Source organism: Podarcis pityusensis (assembly GCF_964106645.2).
Source record: "Podarcis pityusensis genome assembly, chromosome: 4".
Lineage (NCBI taxonomy): Eukaryota > Metazoa > Chordata > Lepidosauria > Squamata > Lacertidae > Podarcis > Podarcis pityusensis.
In genome coordinates, this window is record NC_138027.1 from 8,002,956 (window position 1) to 8,021,230 (window position 18,275).

Genomic DNA, 18,275 nt, shown 5'->3' on the forward strand with positions numbered 1-18,275 from the left:
AAGTTGGAGGTCGTCTTATACACCCAGTCGTCTTATATTCCGGAAAATACGGTAGTTCTAAACCGTGTGTCGCTAATTTAACTGCATCTCACAGGGTAAAACAGCTTTGGGGAAAGGGCAGTGGAGAGGTGGCAGGAGAAAACTATTTAATTCTTCCCCCAATCCCTGCTTTTCTCCTCCAAATCGCACCTGAAGCTGCTTCTTGCCTCCGCTCAGTTCTAGATGCATGTGTGGAAGAATAATCTTGTCCTGAACTTGTGCACGTGTGTGTAAATGCAGTTGAAAAGCAGCAACTGGGAGAAGCTTATCATCCCTCTTTGTTTCAGTTCAAGTCACATCCTCCCAAATAAGCAGCTGCCTGGGTTTTGTTCAAAAGCATTTGTGTGTATTGTGTGTTTTAGTCCTATTTTTTTCTTTCTTTTTTTAGTTTTATTTATTTATTAACATTCTTATGTTACATCAGTAAACATTATCATATTACATTACAAGGCTTATTATAATATAATTTTCAGCATGTAAACAAAGTTTATATACAAAGTTTATATACCTAAAGAAAAAAAACAAGGACAAAAAACTATTCCAAAATCATATCTGCACCAACACTTTGGACTTCCTGTATATTCCTTTTTTACAAATGACTGTACTCTTATTATTGTACATTTCTTTACCTTTTATCTAATACATTCCTATATCAATATGTACCCTTGGTCTTATTTCTCAACTCAGTCTCTCTCCAGCATCAGTCGAATGCTAGCATAGATAGTGAACCTTTACTGTATTTTTGAACATATATCTTATATCTATCCCACTTTTCCATAAATTTTTGTTTTGAATTGCCTCTCAGGCTATTTGTCAACTGCACCATTTCAGCAAATTCTTGCAGCCTGTTATGCCAATCAGTTATTGTCGGGACTTTTTAGTCCTAAATCTTGGGTGTACTTGTGCACCAGTGCAGCAGCTTCTTAAAGAATGCAGCACTTAATTTACATGTGTTGGACAGGTCCGTTTTAAGCCCTGTGCGCATCAGTATAGAAGTATGAGTTGCCTTAACCAAAGGTTTTTGTATCCAGGCTCACCTTACCCACTCCTTTCTTTATGTTGGTTGGTTTAAAATATTTCCATGCTGCCCTTAATTATCAAACTCCAGGATGGTTTACGGAATGTATTAAAACAGTGTATATTAAAACAACAACAGAACATCACAGTAGAGAAACGAGTGCAGTAGAGAAATATAACAACAGTAGCAAACGACCGCAGTAGAGAAATCTAAAAACAGAAAGATAGGTCTGTAACAGATGTCAGAACACAGTTGAGATGGGCGCTTGTCATGCTTCAGGGGGGAAGGAATGCCAAAGGCTGAGTGTCACAGCAAGGAGGTTGCAGGATGTTTACATGCAGGTGCCAGAACAACCAGGAGGGTTTGATGTGTAGATTTCAAGGGTACAGGACAAGGTGCTCCCTCAGATAAGCAGGCCTCTAGCTAATTAGCACCTTGTGCTTCAACCTGGCCTGGTAATATACTGGCAGCCAGTGTGGTTGTATGAGGACAGGATTCTGGTAGGCTGTACCATGTAGTAACCTATCCGCTGAGTTCTGCATTCCCTGCAGTTTCTGGACTACCCTGAAGCAAAACTCCCCAGAGAGCACATTGCAGTAGTCAGTGTGGTGTAGTGGTTAAGAGCAGTGGACTCGTAATCTGGTGAACCGGGTTTGATTCCCCGCTCCTCCACATGCAGCTGCTGGGTGACCTTGGGCCAGTCACACTTCTCTGAAGTCTCTCAGCCCCACTCACCTCACAGAGTGTTTGTTGTGGGGGAGGAAGGGAAAGGAGAATGTTAGCCGCTTTGAGACTCCTTCGGGTAGTGATAAAGCGGGATATCAAATCCAAACTCTTCTTCTTCTAGTCAATCTCAAGGTTAATATTGCCATCCTTGTCCGGCAAAGACTGTAACTGGCACATCAGCCGAAGCTGGTAGATAGCTCTCCTAGGCCCTCCTCCTCTTCCGATTTATCAAAAGACATTCTCATATAAATAGCAGATCCGAAATTAATTATTGTACTTGTTCCCTGTATCCACAACGGTGAGGCCACAAGAAATGGCATCTATTTGTTGCTTCGCTTGCATTCTGCAAATTGATGTTGTAATTTTTCCAAGAAAGATCAATGAAAATTTGGAGACCATTGTCATAGATCAGGAGAGACTGCAAATGGTAGCTGAATGCCTCTCTTGGAGTTCCAAACGTGACTTAAGCGCACATTTCTTGTGTGTGTGTGTGTGTGTGTGTGTGTGTGTGTTATGCAGGGAGAGCTGCTCTCTGTAACACACACATTGCATGCCATGTAGCATCTGTAACACTCAAAAATCAGCACGTCACAAAAATAACTCTTATATGAGAACTTGCCTTGGGAAGATTTATGTTCTGGAGTAAGAGCCATTTTTTTAAGTGAACCTCCCATTTCGAAAGCACGTCCAAGTGCAAGTAGATAAATAGGTACCGCTCTGGCGGGGAGGTAAATGGCGTTTCTGTGCGCTGCTCTGGTTCGCCAGAAGTGTCTTAGTCATGCTGGCCACATGACCTGGAAGCTGTACGCCGGCTCCCTCGGCCAATAGAGCGCCGCAACCCCAGAGTCAGCCATGACTGGACCTAATGGTCAGGGGTCCCTTTGCCTTTACCTTACTGAGAGGCAAGGCAACCTAGTCACACATACTCAGGAATCCAAGGTAAACCAATAGTCCGTCTCCACAGATGATGCCCTACCTGATGCTTCAGGGATGATCTCAAATAATGCCTGATGGAGAAACTCATCCCCCAGTGTGTGCGGTCCCTGAAAATGGAGTTGTATTTCTGGCTATTATAGCTGGCGGTGATCAGTAGACCACCTTCTCTTCAGTGCTCTTTAAAAAACCATTTATCCCAGTGGCCCTTACAGCATCCTATGGCCACGGTCACATGAAGTAATACTTTGGCAGCACAATCACTTGCTCTGTGCTGAGCATCTGTTAAACCGTTTTGCCTGCATCATCTTCCCAAGTATAACAGTTTGCACTGGCTGCGGTTACAGTCCGCAATGTTCCCATCGTAGACAATGTCAGCTTGCAGCAGCATGTACAAAATACGAATACCCTGTGTCAATATGTTTAGAATGGAAGGTTGTTGGTTTTTTTGAATTAGGGATACAGTAGTAGCTACTGTTCTACTTTGATGATGATAGCAATAATAGTTTTTCCTCTTTTGTGTGTGTTTTTGTTCAGTGTGTGGACCAGCTGACCAGAATCCAGGCCGAATTGCAAGAGACGGTCAAAGATTTAGCTAAGGGCAAGAAGAAGTACTTCGAAACAGAGCAGATGGCTCATGCTGTCCGTGAAAAGGCCGATATTGAGGCCAAGTATGTAACGATGTGTCTACAGTCCCTGCGTCTAAATGTGTTTAAAATAGCTTTATGTAATGCACCCTGCTTGAATATTAGTGATGTAATTCAAGCTTGTAAACAGGCACTCTGCTGGTCACCTTTAGAATCGAATCCAGTCGCTAGGAAAGAGTTGTCTCCATTTTCTCCAGTGCTGTGTCTATGTTACATCCATATTGGGGGAGATAAGCATCTTCAAATGAGCTGCTTTCTAAATGTAATGCCTCTTCTAGACATCTGCTGATCAATTGTCTTACTTTTGTTCACAGGTCTAAACTTAGTCTTTTTCAGTCAAGGATAAGCTTACAGAAAGCAAGTGTAAAGGTGAGTGTTGCACAGTATAATTCTAGGGATATAAAGCATAAATCCATAAAGCAGAGCCTCATTAAACTGGCCAAACTGTGACCAGGGCAGGTTTGTTTTCCAGTCGCAGGTGTAACATTAGAATCCATTCAGAACAACCCAGGAGTTTGAAGTTCTTAAGCATTTCTCCTCAGCATCAAGCTATAGCTGTCTATAATCTGCGAGAACTTTTTCCATCTCTGCCACAAGTGCAACTCTGACCTCTTCCCAAAGGAGGAAATACTGCCCAGTGCCAAACCCTTCCCACCTGCTGGGTTTAGCAAGCAGGGTTTTAGCAGAGCTCTTGGCTTTGGCCAGTTAGCCTGTTTACCTGATTATATTTAATATGGTCTTGTTTTGCTTACCTCATTGTGTACAGCAAAGTGTCTCCTGTAGCTACTTTGCCAGCCCAGTTAGTCTGCTTATGGCAGGACAATGTTTTTTTTTCGCACCGAGAACATTCTGTAATACACAATTTGCAGAAGGCAAAAGGGCAAAGACTCAGATTCCATCTCAGATTATAGGAGTGGCAGGCAATTCTTCTGGTTGTTATGCAGCACTTATGCAACCTTCATAAAATATATTATTTATGTTCCTTACTAGAGCCATTTAGGGGTAGTGTGATGCTATGTTGTCCCCAATGAAGTTAAAATCTCCACTGGTGACATTAAATAACCCACTATGTCACAAGCGTAGCCTTTCATTTATATTGTTGGGATAACAATCTGCTCTGTGGGGTTATTAGGAAAAGAACATACACGAAGTGTTTCGAGCCCTCAATACTTAGCGCATAAATGACAAGTATTATATATTTGTACCCTGCTTATTTTATTTCAAAATTGTGTATCTAATTAGATACCTATTCTAGTCCATAAAGAATCCAGCAGGTATCGTTGGAAAGAAATACTGGCCTGTTAAATTTCATCCTCTTATTGCTTCACAATGTTAAACTTTCATGTCTTAATCATTGCTCATCATTTGCTTACCAACTAATTTTGTTTTATTGATATAGTTAAAAGCACGACGGTCTGAGTGTAATTCCAAAGCTACTCACGCGAGGAATGACTACCTTCTCACTTTAGCAGCCGCGAATGCACACCAAGATCGCTACTATCAGACAGACTTAGTAAATATTATGAAGGTAATGGCAGATAAAATTAAGTCAAATAATTTATATTTCCCCTCTCTGTATTATAGATTCTGTTATATGATACAGTGTTGGAGTAATATGAGAGCGTTATTGCTTTGCGCTTAAGTTCATGCTGTGTCTTAAGATTTTGGAAGATTCAAAAATAATTCTATGCTTCCTTACTGTGTAATACCAGCCAAATAAAGCTGTAACTATGGCTAAACACTGTCAAGTTACAAACCCCCTAGATTATGAGTAGAGAAAATGGGTCAGTTCATATATCAGACCGTGCCTGTATGTGTTACTGAAGTCAGAGTATGATGTTTGACTTGATAGTTTGGTTTATGGTCAGCCGTAAACCAGCACTGGAAATCATAGTTGGATTTTACAGGCCATTGTTGGTGCTGAGAAGATAGTCAGTGAAAGCAGTCACTTTTGGATAGTGTGCATTTGAAAGCTCAAACCATGATTTGGGTCCTAAACCTATGGTTAGTGTTTGGTGTTAATGTCTGAATTGAACCAGTGTGGAACGTGATGCATTGCTGAATGTTGAATTGGTGACATTGAGTAATCTGCAGCCTGGATCTAAAAAACTAGGGAATTAGTTCTGCTTGCTCAGAGAGCCTTTGGACTTGTGGTTACCCCTTTACCGTGCTTTCGAATTTTGAGTCGTGTCCCAAAGGCGCTGTGGTCTGAATGGCATGAACGCCCCACCAAGAGAGGGCACTGCACTGGGCATGCACAAACCTTTTGAGCACACACAAACAGCATTTTTAAAAATCTCAGCCTGGTTTTTAATGTATGTCCGTAAAATGGTGTTAAATGACTGAGCTTTTTCTACCCTGTCCCCAGTCATCAGCTGTCTGGTGGTAGATTTGAACTGATCTTTTGTAAACAGTCTGGAGATTCTCCACAGTCTGTAGCATCTATTACCATCCCCACCCCTGGCCAAAAAAACCCTGTGCAGTAGTAATAGCAGGCTTTGAAGCAATGTATGGCATATTAGAGGGTGGTGCTGTGGGTTAAACCACAGAGCCTAGGACTTGCCGATCAGAAGGTCAGTGGTTCGAATCCCCGTGACGGGGTGAGCTCCCGTTGCTCGGTCCCTGCTCCTGCCAACCTAGCAGTTCAAAAGCACGTCAGAGTGCAAGTAGATAAATAGGTACCGCTCCGGCGGGAAGGTAAACGGCGTTTCCATGCGCTGCTCTGGTTCGCCAGAAGCAGCTTATTCATGCTGGCCACATGACCTGGAAGCTGTATGCTGGCTCCCTCGGCCAATAAAGCAAGATGAGCGCCGCAACCCCAGAGTCGGCCATGACTGGACCTAATGGTCAGGGGTCCCTTTGCCTTTACCTATGGCTTATTTTTGGAACAATGATAGATCACAATGAGAAAAGTTTTGCAGGATCTTCGTAATGTATATGGCTGGCAGGGGTTTAGTTTGGAGAACAAAGTTTGTCCCTGACCAGTCAGCTATTAACTAAATAGCAGTTCATCTGGTGATAGAGAAGCAACTACATTGCAAGAAAAATCCGCAGAACCAAGGCATGCAGGGCTAAATGAATGTATTCTGCTTTTGGCTTCTCTACCACTAGTAGAGAACGATAGCCGCCTTCTGGAGCTGGAGGCTAGATGGATCATCGGACTGCAAAACCTGACACTGAAAAGGTTCAATGAATAGCTGGCCTTGGTCACTTAGGTCCAGACGACATTTGAACGGAGCCGGGAGGGGTCGATTTAAAGTGGCACACGGCCTTCCCTGCATACACAATCCTTCTGTGTTACTTTTATTGTTGTTGGCCGTTCTGAGCCCGGCTTTGGCTGGGGAGGGCGGGATATAAATAAAATTTTATTATTTTTATTATTCCTATTATTCTGCAGTTTTTCCCCGGCAGCACGTAAACTGGGATAGCACAGTTGGTAGAGAATGAGACTCTTAATCTCAGGGACATGGGTTCGAGCCCCATGTTGGGCAGAAAGCTTCCTGCATTGCCAGTGGGTGGTGGGTGCTGACCTTAAAAGCCCTAAACGGCCTCGGTCCAGTATACCTGAAGGAGCGGCTCCACCCCCATCGTTCTGCCCAGACACTGAGATCCAGCGCCGAGGGCCTTCTGGCAGTTCCCTCGCGAGAAGCCAAGTTACAGGGAACCAGGCAGAGGGCCTTTTTGGAGTGGCACCCGCCCTGTGGAACGCCCTCCCACCAGATATCAAAGAGAAAAACAACTACAGTGGTACCTCGGGTTACATACGCTTCAGGTTACAGGCTCCGCTAACCCAAAAATAGTGCTTCAGGTTAAGAACTGTGCTTCAGGATGAGAACAGAAATCGTGCTCCGGCGGCGCGGCGGCAGCAGGAGGCCCCTTTAGCTAAAGTGGTGCTTCAGGTTAAGAACGGTTTCAGGTTAAGAACGGACCTCCGGAACGAATTAAGTACTTAACCCAAGGTACCACTGTACCAGACTTTTAGAAGACATCTGAAGGCAGCCCTGTTTAGGGAAGCTTTTAACGTTTAATAGATTATTGTATTTTAATATTTTGTTGGAAGCTGCCCAGAGTGGCTGGGGAAACCCAGCCAGATAGGCGGGGGTATAAATATATTATTATTATTATTATTATTATTATGGTCACTTCCAACTCTACAATTCTATGATTTTTACCAGCTGGGCCAGTATAGCCTTAGAAGATTTCAGAGACTTTTGCCCCCTCATCACTATTGAGCTTGTGAACCAGGCGTTATACTGGGTTTAGGACAAAGCCTGCTTCCTGCCTTCCCCGCTACCCCAGAAGCTCAAATCTCAGCGGCGTCACCAATTACTCCCCTTCTGTGCACAGACCTTATTGTGAGCCCCTGTGTGCATTTTGGTGGTGCCTGTGCAGGAGCCGTTGCTTGGACTTTGTGTCTTGAGGGTGAAATATGAGAACCGAGATGGGCACTCTTAAATCCCCAGACAGACAACTGTGCAGTGTGCTTTTCAAAATGCCATTTTAATTATTAATACAGTCTGGGAGGATGATCCAAAAATCAATTTAATGTCACTTTTCCTGGAGACCCTCCATGCCTCTTAATTTCTTAAATTATTTACGTTTTCTCTCTCTCTCTCTCTCTCTCTCTCTCTCTCTCACACACACACACACACACACACACACACACCACTTTGGCACAGCAGAGCATGATGTAATTTTAGTTCTGTCATACATATTTGGAATACAAATGTGCTGGACCAAAAAAGAAGAAGAAAATCCAGTGATCTGGTCGGATTAGTAATTTGAAGCCCAGGATGAGCTTTCAAGGCTCTTTGATTTGCAATATCCTTAAATCATAGCTAAGCTGACGTGTTGTTTTTTTTTATTCTAGCCTGTGCTTGTCTTCTTAAGTTTCACACAAATAATTTTATAACCTCAGCACCAAATACTTGAGCATATCTGATTTCCAAGGAGCAATTTGTCTAGCATCATATGACCAGTGGCAATATTTGTGTCTTCAGAGAATTTCTTTGGGCGTAGACATTTATTTATTTATTAAATTTCTATGCTACCGTTCCTTCAAGGATCACAGGGCGGTTTACAATATAAAAACACAAAAATACACAACAACAAACAAACAAATAACCCTCCCACACACACTGTTTAAAAGGCTATAGATTGTTTAATTAGCCAAAGGCCTGAGGGAAAAGGAATGTTTTCATTTAGGTCAGCAACCTTTTTCAGCTGTGGGCCAGTCCACCGTCCCTCAGACCATGTGGTGTGCTGGACTATATTTTGAAGAAAAAAATGAACAAATTCCTATGCCCCACAAATAACCCATTTTAAATAAAAGGACACATTCTACTCATGTAAAAACACCAGGCAGGCCCCACAAATAACCCAGAGATGCATTTTAAATAAATGGACACATTCTGCTCATGTAAAAAGACGCTGATTCCCCGACCGTCCGCGGGCCGGATTAAGAAGGCGATTGGGCCGAATCCGGCCCACTGGCTTAGGTTGCCTACCCCTGGTCTAGTGCCTAATGGTCTATAATGAAGGTGCCAGGCGATCTTTCATGGGGAAAGCATTCCACAAACAAGGAGCCACTGCAAAAAAGGTCTGTTCTTGTGTTGCCACTCTCCAGACCTCTCGTGTAGGGGGCGCATGAAGAAAGGCCTCAGGTGATGATTGCCAGATCTAGGTCGGTTCATATGGGGAGAGGTGGTCTTTGAGGTGGTGTGGTCCTGCACCTTGACAGTAATGTTGCTTGTACTTTATGCAGAAATGCCCCACCCTTACACCTAGAATGCAGAAATTCAGCTAAATTTCCAAAATGCAACTTTTCCCAATACAGTGGTACCTTGGTTTACGAACTTAATCCGTTCTGGAAGTCCGTTCTGAAACCAAAGCGTTCTTAAACCAAGGCATGCTTTCCCATAGCAGCGGGGGACTCAATTTACAAATGGAACACACTCAACAGGAAGCAGGCTTCCAAGGCAAAGTTCACAAACCAAAACACCGACTTCCAGGTTGGCAGCGTTCTTAATCCAAGTTGTTCATAAACTAAGCTATTCTCAAACCACCTGTACAGTGGTACCTCGGGTTAAGTACTTAATTCGTTCCGGAGGTCCATTCTTAACCTGAAACTGTTCTTAACCTGAAGCACCACTTTAGCTAATGGGGCCTCCTGCTGCCGCCGCGCCACCAGAGCACGATTTCTGTTCTCATCCTGAAGCAAAGTTCTTAACCTGAAGCACTATTTCTGGGTTAGCGGAGTCTGTAACCTGAAGCGTATGTAGCCAGAGGTAGCACTGTATATCTAAATGAGGCTGGGAGATCAATGACAAAATGAATGCTTTGTATGTAGAAGAACCCACGTGCAGTTTGTAGCATCTCTTGATTAAAAGAATAGGGGCGAAGTCTCCACCTGACGGAACTATAGCCAGCAAGAGTAGGTGGTCTGCGCTGGTCTACGGCAGCATCATTTGTTCATAGGAGCCAGGAGAGCAAAGAAGGAAGCAACGGGCATGGAAACTGTTTGATGAAGATGTACAAAACTAGCCATCAGAGAAGGGGAGGGAAATGTTGAGACCCACGTTACATCAAAACAACGTGGTGTCTGTGTTAGCAGGCGGGGGCGGCTGCAGAAATTCTTAGTGATCAGAAAGATCTCTAGGAGCACTTAACCTTGTATGTTGCTTTACCTTCTTGGGAGTTAAATTCTTTGCCATATGCTCCCAGGCTTGCTCTTGCGTCCACTCAGACCTTGAAGACAACGGGGTCTGGACTCTCCCCTCTTTCAGGACGTTGCGTCCATTTCAGATTTGTGCAATCTCCAGTGCACAATCAAGAACACCTTGTACTGTCCCAAACTTTGGAAACTTGGGAACAAAACAGATGTGGCACAGCATGTTTTTCCTTTGTTACAAAAGGATCCATGGGAGGGCTGCTAATTTTGACTGAAGGACCAGCACTGGGGGAGGAGAAGGGAGAAGAAGCAGAATGTTTAGCCCTCTGCGACTCCTGCCACTTAATTCCTTCATGCGCAGCCCCAAAGTGCTGTCAACGGTGTTTTTGCTAAATGAAAATCCCTGATGTTATTTCAAGATGGTTTTGCATTTTGCACCATTTAATTACAATTATTTGATTCTAACCTCTGTGTTTCCCTTGTACCGCAAACTGTGATTTTGCACGTTCTATCTCTTTGTCAGATTATTTTTTCCAAGTACAGGAATTTGTGCTGTGGTTCTTTCCTATCGGAGGGGCAGCTGCCCACTGATCTGTTTGACAGTGTGCTTGTTTGATGCCTGACTTATTTTGCTGGAACGGATCCAGTTCAGAGATTGTACACGTTAATTGCTGCTGACTTGAGGTTTTCTGAGGAGATGCTTCTGTTGAGGCATCTGCCATTGCTGTGACCTTGCCATTGTACAGATGGGTTGTGATTTTCCTTGAAAGCTTGCTATTCCATTCTTTATCATTTTCCGAAACTGTTGGGGGAGGTTAAACGCAGTACAGGCTTCATTCCTGGGGTGGGGGGGGGGGTGGAATAAGAATCTGCATTGTTGCACTCAGGCCTAGGCTGCGGGATCTGTTGTCTTGTGCAATGTCCTGAACATCTCAGTTTTCACGGTTGCACTGGAAATCTTGGAAATGTGTCCTTGATTGCTGCTAAAGGTTAAAACAGAAACTGAGGGGGCATTGCAGCTGTGTCAAGACAATGATGGCTGCCTCTTGTTGGACCCAGCCTCCTAACCCCTACAGAATTATTCTCCCTTGGATGTCAACTGGGCGCTATTTCTCCATTTGATGTACAGTGCTTACTGGTCCAGGGACACGGGTGGCGCTATGGTCTAAACCACTGAGCCTAGGGCTTGCCGATCAGAAGGTTGGCGGTTCAAATCCCCGCAATGGGGTGAGCGCCTGTTGCTTGATCCCAACTCCTGCCAACTTACCAGTTTGAAAGCACGCCGAACAGTGCAAGTAGATAAATAGGTACCGCTCCAGCAGGAAGGTAAACGGCGTTTCCGTGCGCTGCTCTGGTTTCGCCAGAAGCGGCTTAGGCATGCTGGCCACATGACCCGGAAGCTGTCTGTGGACAAATGCTGGCTCCCTCGGCCAGTAAAGCGAGATGAGCACCGCAACCCCAGAGTCGTTCGCGACTGGACTTAACTGTCAGGCGTCCCTTTACCTTTACCTTTACCTTTACCTGTATCTTACTTATTGGTCCAGACTATAAGGACCTTGTGTCTTGTGCTTCCGTATTCTGGGAAGGTGAAGATTGTGCGTGTGCAAAATCTGCTGCTCACCTCTTGGAAGGAAAATGGATCCTGTGACACGTGTGTGTGTGTGTGTGTGTGTGTGTGTGTGTGTGTGTGTAATGCCCCCTTTCTCATTACAGTGAGCTACAAATGAGACCCTAGAATACACAATCACAGTATTCTTCAGATGTATGTCTCTCATGAACCCAGGGTAGTCTTTTGTTTCTGCAACTGTTCCAGGCAGAGGACTTCCCAGCTCCAATAGTGGCCAGAGAACTGCCTAGAGAGCTCTGGTTATGGGGCTGCACATAGCTCTGATTAATAAATACATTAAAAGTGATGGTGTGATGTGACTAGAGAATGTTGGACTTCAGCCAGGGAGACCAGGCTTCAGGTCTTGGCTTATCCATAAAACTCCCTATATATCTCAGCCTAACCTGCTGCACAGGGTTGTTGTCAATCGGAGGACTGTGTGCATTGCCCTGGAATCCTTGAAAGAAGAGCAAGGTCCCAATAAATAAACAAACAATAGTTACAGGTAGGTAGCCGCATTGGTCTGCCATATTCAAAATAAAATAAAATAAAATTCCTTCCAGTAGCACCTTAGAGACCAACTAAGTTAGTTATTGGTATGAGCTTTCATGTGCATGCACACTTCTTCAGATACCTTATTTTATTTTATTTTAAATAAACAATAAAAGTCAAGTGCTGCTATAACAGCTGCCCTAACACTCCTGCAGTTTTCACTGGTAAAGAAAGCACTGTCATAATCGGTGTGGAATGGGGCTCAGCTAGTATTTTTAGCTCTGTTTTACTTGGATAACCCAATTCGGGTTGCAGCAGGGAGAGAACTGCCTTCTATCTAAACCTTGGAAAAAATAAAAACAGTAAATTTTGTTTAGCGCAGGCATAAAATACCAGCACTACTTCTGAACTCCCAGCAGAAACTCTGTATGTGTGTTGCAGTATATCGACTTGAGAGATATCATAGAAAAGGCTTTGCATATGGCAGGTGTCCAAAGCAAATAAGCTTATTAATTATATTTTCCTGGAAAATGTTTGCTTAAGTATTTCTCCCCACACCCACCCAAGAATATGTTAAAGCAGGCCCTGTACAGAAGAACTGTCTCCACAAGGTTTTGAAACATGCTAGAAATAGTATCTCACGTGAGTCTTTTTTGAAATTTTTTTTTGATTGAAAGTTAGAAAAATACATAATTATATGTGCACTAAATGTGAGTCTTTATACTTAGCTGTGCATAAAATCCCGGATTTACAGTTGTTTTGGTGAATTATACTGTTGGCCTCATAAATCACATTTCAGACAATGGGTTGTATCCAATGTTGCTGTGGCGCCAGTGGAACCGACTTCTGCTTGCGCAGCGGGGCTTACCCTCTCCAGATGGGGGGACCCTCTGGAGCAGATTTGGGGTGACGTGTGGGAGGCAGCAGAGGAGAGGAGAGGAGAGGAAAGTCCTGTTATCTTAGCAGGGCTTGGCTCACGCAGAACTGGTTACAACCCAACACTTGTATTGAAGAAAGTGACAAAAAGAAACTGCGGTGGTCTGCATAACATGGAGCTGTTTAGAGACTTTGATTGATGAAATTACCATCAAATCTGGGGGGTGGGGAACCATTGTTGTGAACTTAACTGGTCAGATTTTCTACATAGTCTTATAGCCCCCCTCCCCAAAGTATGTGCTATTAATCTTGTTTTGCTTTTTTTAAAAAACGAGAAGGATAGCCCAGACCTTTTGAGATACAGTCATACCTCAGGTTGAAGTAGCTTTGGGATGAGTATTTTTGGGTTGCGCTCCGCGGCGACCGGGAAGTAACAGAGCGCGTTACTTCTGGGTTTCGTCACTCACGCATGCGCAGACGGTCAAAATGATGTCACTCGCAGAAGCGGCGAATCGTGACCTGCAGACGCGGGTTACGTTCGCTTCAGGATGCGAACGGGGCTCTGGAATGGATCCCGTTCGCATCCAGAAGTACCACTGTATCTTAGAGAGGTTGCCCGATTTATTCCTCTCCCTTTCTGTTTGGCAGCTTGCAAAATCCCCTGTCTTCCTTCCGCTCCCTATTGATTTATCTCTCTGCTTTTGTTTGTGGCATTTTAGGGGTGATGCGCAATGTTGGCTCCCCAGGGGGAGTGGGAACCTTAAGCTGCAGGTTCTCTGTGCATTCTAGACAGAGGGCAGCTTACAGACAGACTGTGAGGTACTCTCAGCTTGGTCAGGGAGGTTCCTTTGGGGTGTTTGCTCCACAATACAGTGGATGCTCCGGTTGCGAACATGATCTGTGTGGGAAGCACGTTCGCAACCCGCAGCGTTGCATCTGCGCACACGTGGGTCACGATTTAGCGCTTCTGTGCAAGCGCCGAACCCAGAAGTAACCCGTTCTGGTACTTCCGGGTTCGGCGCAGTGCGCAACCCGAAATCGTGCAACCCGAAGCGTCTGTAACCTGAGGTATGACTGTAGTTTCTAGATACTGGAATTCAGGGCTCCTTGAATATACTGTTTGTGCCCAGATGTTGCAACAAGTGTAGGAAGAGGCCATCTTGGTAGCCCAGCTGGCAGGTTCTTTCCCCACAGAGGCTTATTAGAGCTGCTTTTGGGGCACATGGGCCTTTTAATCTGGAATGACTTTGAGCGGCTTCATCGAGTGATGGAAAAATGCAGGCTTAAATGTTTCCTAGTTGTAGTGCTTACTTTTTGTGTGCTTTGGGTGTTTCGTTTCTTTGACAAGGGTGGAATTGAATTCATATGTTTAGGGAGCCAGCCTTGAGGGTGAGTAAGAAGGGAGGTGAGTTTAGGTGTGGATGCATTTGCAAAACAGGGGAAAAAGAAAGGGCATCTTCATGTGTACTTTTTGGTGCAGCCCACCATGTGCTGAAAGTTCAGTGTCTTCCTCCTTGTTCTAGAACCCTGTCTCCCTCCATCCCTTAAAATACAATGTCACAATAGACCTTTTTGCCTTTTCCAAAGCCCTGCACACAAGAAAATGAGAACTGACACCAGCTAGTCCCATCTGTGTGTGCTTCCAGAATCATGCTTTAACCTTTAGTAATACAAGCAGTCCTTTGGAGAGCTGGGTTCTGTTTGGTACTAGATGAAAGGTGAACAAGAGCTGACTGCAGAATGTTGGAACTAGTTCCTTTGAGATGTGCCAAGGTGGAAGGAGGCTGCAAAGTTAAAGCACTGTAGCGTTAAACCTTCATAACATCGAAAAAGAAAAATGGTGGTATGTTGGCTTCTGGTGGCTAAAGAGTAAGAGGCAAGCTGTCTCAAGGAATTCTTTGCATTTTTACATACTGTGAACTCTTCAAGTTGTGGCGGTGTTTCTCCAGTCAGATGCTTCCTCTTTCCTCTCTGAACTGTTCGAATCTTCCACTGTCTCTAAATCAAAAGACGATGAGCAAGTTCATAGTACTTCATTCCCTCGGGACATCCATGCAGTCCAAAAGAAAGCATTAACCAAACAGTTTTAATTTTGTTGTGGGCTTAGTCTCTGTGTGATTTTAGTGCTGGCTGTGTGTGAGACATGCCCCAGTTCCTCACTCCCCTCCTGTTAAAGGCCGCATCCAGCAATCTCTCTGCTTCTCATCTTTTCTGGGTTAGCGAGCTTGTCCTGAAGGGAATGAACTTGTTCCTGGAGAGCCAGCCGCTCATTGCTCATTGGATTTTTGTGCAACAGGGAGATAGCTGTATATGTGACATACAGTAACAAGAAAGAAAGATAATAACCTGGAAATCCCCCACATGCCTTGCTTGCATTTCACTAACATACAGTAATTAATTTTCTAATTTTAATTGCTTTATTTAGAGGGAGGGTTAAATCAAGGAAAGGAGGGGCAGAGGAGCGTGCCCTGAACTCATTTGTCTGTCAGCTCAGGTTTTTAAACTGTGTAATACATACTGCAGTCCTTTTCACAAGCCCCTGGGATTTGGTGGTACATAAAACAAATTATTTTAAAAATAAATAAAATAGATTCACTATAAATCTTCAATGGATGATATATTTCCTCTTTCCCAAAGGGGTTTTTAAAACACACACACACACATGTGTCATCTTCTCCATTTCATTTCTTCTCTTTAGCCTCTGCTGTGACAGCCCCTGTTCCCTTACTCAGTCACAGCTTGGTGGCATAACATATTCTTTCATTTCTCCCCGATGTGCAGATTTCAGAATTTATTAACTACTTCTACAGTGCCCTGCATCTATCTATCTATCTGTCTATCTTATTTGTTTAAAATTCAGCCCAGCCGGTAGGAGTTCATGGTTATTTCTCGCAACAGTTTTGGCATTGATTTCACAGAGGCAGTTTTGTTGTTCTTTGCGTTACTGAATGTTGAAGGAAGCCCCTGTGAAACACCCTGCCCTGGATATGAGAGCAGATTGCTGATAACCGGGTGATTGCATCAATCTTGTGGCATGCCTTTCAAAAAGACCCATGTGATTTGTCAAACAGGTCATTTCTAGACTTTGGGGATCCAAAGGAAATCTTAGCCTTTTATAATGTGTCCTCACCACTATTGCTACCACATCCCTACCCATCTTTTATATATCTCTTTTCTCCTAAGAGGCAAAATATTGTATTTGGTCTCCAGGATCTGTCTGAAACAATTAGGGGAGCAGCTGACCTTGGCTTGGCTGCTTGCTTGCCTAGAAGCCTGGAGCAAACACCCCATTTGCCTCCTCATTGATCTGCCCCTAATGTTAGTTTGTAAGTTAAAAGATTCCAAATCAGAATGATATTTCGGAACTGTTCTCCAGTGAAAGACAGAGCAGCTATCAGGATTAAAGATAGGGCTAGAAACATGTTTTGAAACGTGAGAAATATCCAGTAATACAGCTTTGCTAGCATTGCAGACTCTGATCAGTACTGGACACAGTGTAAAACATCTGAATGAAACAGATTCTCCCTAGTGGATTTAGAGAGAAGGGAAATGGCTTGGTCAAGAGACAGGATAGCTCTTCAAGGCTGAAGGAAGTGCATGGGGGGTGGGTGGATGGATGGAGCAAAAGAGACTGAAAATTGTATTGCTATTTATCTATACCTATAAATTGGTTATAAAAACCGATAAAGCAGAGACATCACCTTGCCAACAAAGGTCCGTATAGTAAAAGCTATGGTTTTCCCAGTAGTGATGTATGGAAGTGAAAGCTGGACCATAAAGAAGGCTGATCGCCGAAGAATTGATGCTTTTGAATTATGGTGCTGGAGGAGACTCTTGAGAGTCCCATGGACTGCAAGAAGATCAAACATCTCCATTCTGAAGGAAATCAGCCCTGAGTGCTCACTGGAAGGACAGATCGTAAAGCTGAGACTCCAATACTTTGGCCACCTCATGAGAAGAGAAGACTCCCTGGAAAAGACCCTGATGTTGGGAAAGATGGAGGGCACAAGGAGAAGGGGACGACAGAGGACAAGGTGGTTGGATAGTGTTCTCGAAGCTACCAGCATGAGTTTGACTAAACTGCGGGAGGCAGTGGAAGACAGAAGTGCCTGGCGTGCTCTGGTCCATGGGGTCACAAAGAGTCAGACACGACTAAACGACTAAAGAACAACAACAACATAAATCGGTTAAAAAAGACCATATTGGGTGCTTTTTTGTGGCTTAACATTTTACCAAGCAGAGAAAATTTCAGAAAAGAACAACACCTATTGCTTTTTAATGTCCCTAGATTTTCAGTTGTTCAAACATCTGCACTGGCTGTCAAATTTACTGTCAAGCCAGCTTCAGTGTCCTTGTGTTCACTTACAAAGCCCTGAGCAACTTGCCTTAGGCACCCCAGAACCCAGAACCACTCTATCACTGAAATCACCTGTAGGAGCATCACTGTTTGTCCCCAGTGGGTGAGGCTCATTTGACATCAGCATGAAACTGAGCCTTCCGTGTGGCTGGCCTGGTCTTGTGGAATGCTCTTCCAGTAGAGATTCACCAAGCGCCTTCTGTGTTAACCCTCAAATGCTAGCTTTGCCACCAGGCGACAGTTAAGGAAAAGGTTTTCATGCTATCTCGTGGCCCACTGTAATTTTTGTTTTGTTTTTTAATTGTTTTATAAATCTTTGTCTTAAGATCATTTTATGACACTACAGTGGTACCCCGCAAGACGAATGCCTCGCAAGACGGAAAACCTGCAAGACGAAAGGGTTTTCTGTTTTGGAGGCGCTTCGCAAGACGAATTTCCCTATGGGCTTGCTTCGCAAGACGAAAGCCCATAGGGAAATCTCCGGGGACCTCTTTTAAATGCTGGCGGTGGGGAGCAAAGCCTTTCCCCCCCTCCGGCCTTCAGAAGAGGTCCAGGAAGGCCGGCGGGGGCCGAAAGGCTTTGCTCCCCACCGCCAGCATTTTAAAAGCAGTCCGGGATAGCAGGGAAGAGCTTCCCGCTATCGCGGACGGCTTTTGAAGGCAGGCGGGGGGGGCAAAGACTTTCGCCCCCCGCCCGCCTTCAGAAGAGGTCCAGGACCTCTTCTGAAGGCGGGCGGGGGGCGAAAGTCTTTGCTCCCCCCTGCCTGCCTTCCCGGGAGAGCGGAGAAAGGCAGCGCCTTTCTCCGCTGTTCCGGACGGCTTTTGAAGGCAGGCGGGGGTGGGCAAAGACTTTCGCCCCCCGCCCGCCTTCAGAAGAGGTCCAGGACCTCTTCTGAAGGCGGGCGGGGGGCA

The 18,275-nt window shown here is 44.6% G+C and overlaps 1 protein-coding gene across 5 annotated transcripts in view; it reads left to right on the plus strand.

The window, feature by feature from the left end:
- The window catches only part of FCHSD2 (FCH and double SH3 domains 2), a 149,213-nt gene that overhangs the window by 70,599 nt on the left and 60,339 nt on the right, over nt 1–18,275 (plus strand). For all 5 annotated transcript variants that reach the window (XM_081002016.1, XM_081002017.1, XM_081002015.1 and 2 more), the window contains exons 6-8: nt 3,254–3,387; nt 3,678–3,732; nt 4,763–4,891. In XM_081002016.1, coding sequence (XP_080858142.1) covers nt 3,254–3,387; nt 3,678–3,732; nt 4,763–4,891 — 318 coding nt within the window. The remainder of the gene's footprint in view (nt 1–3,253; nt 3,388–3,677; nt 3,733–4,762; nt 4,892–18,275) is intronic.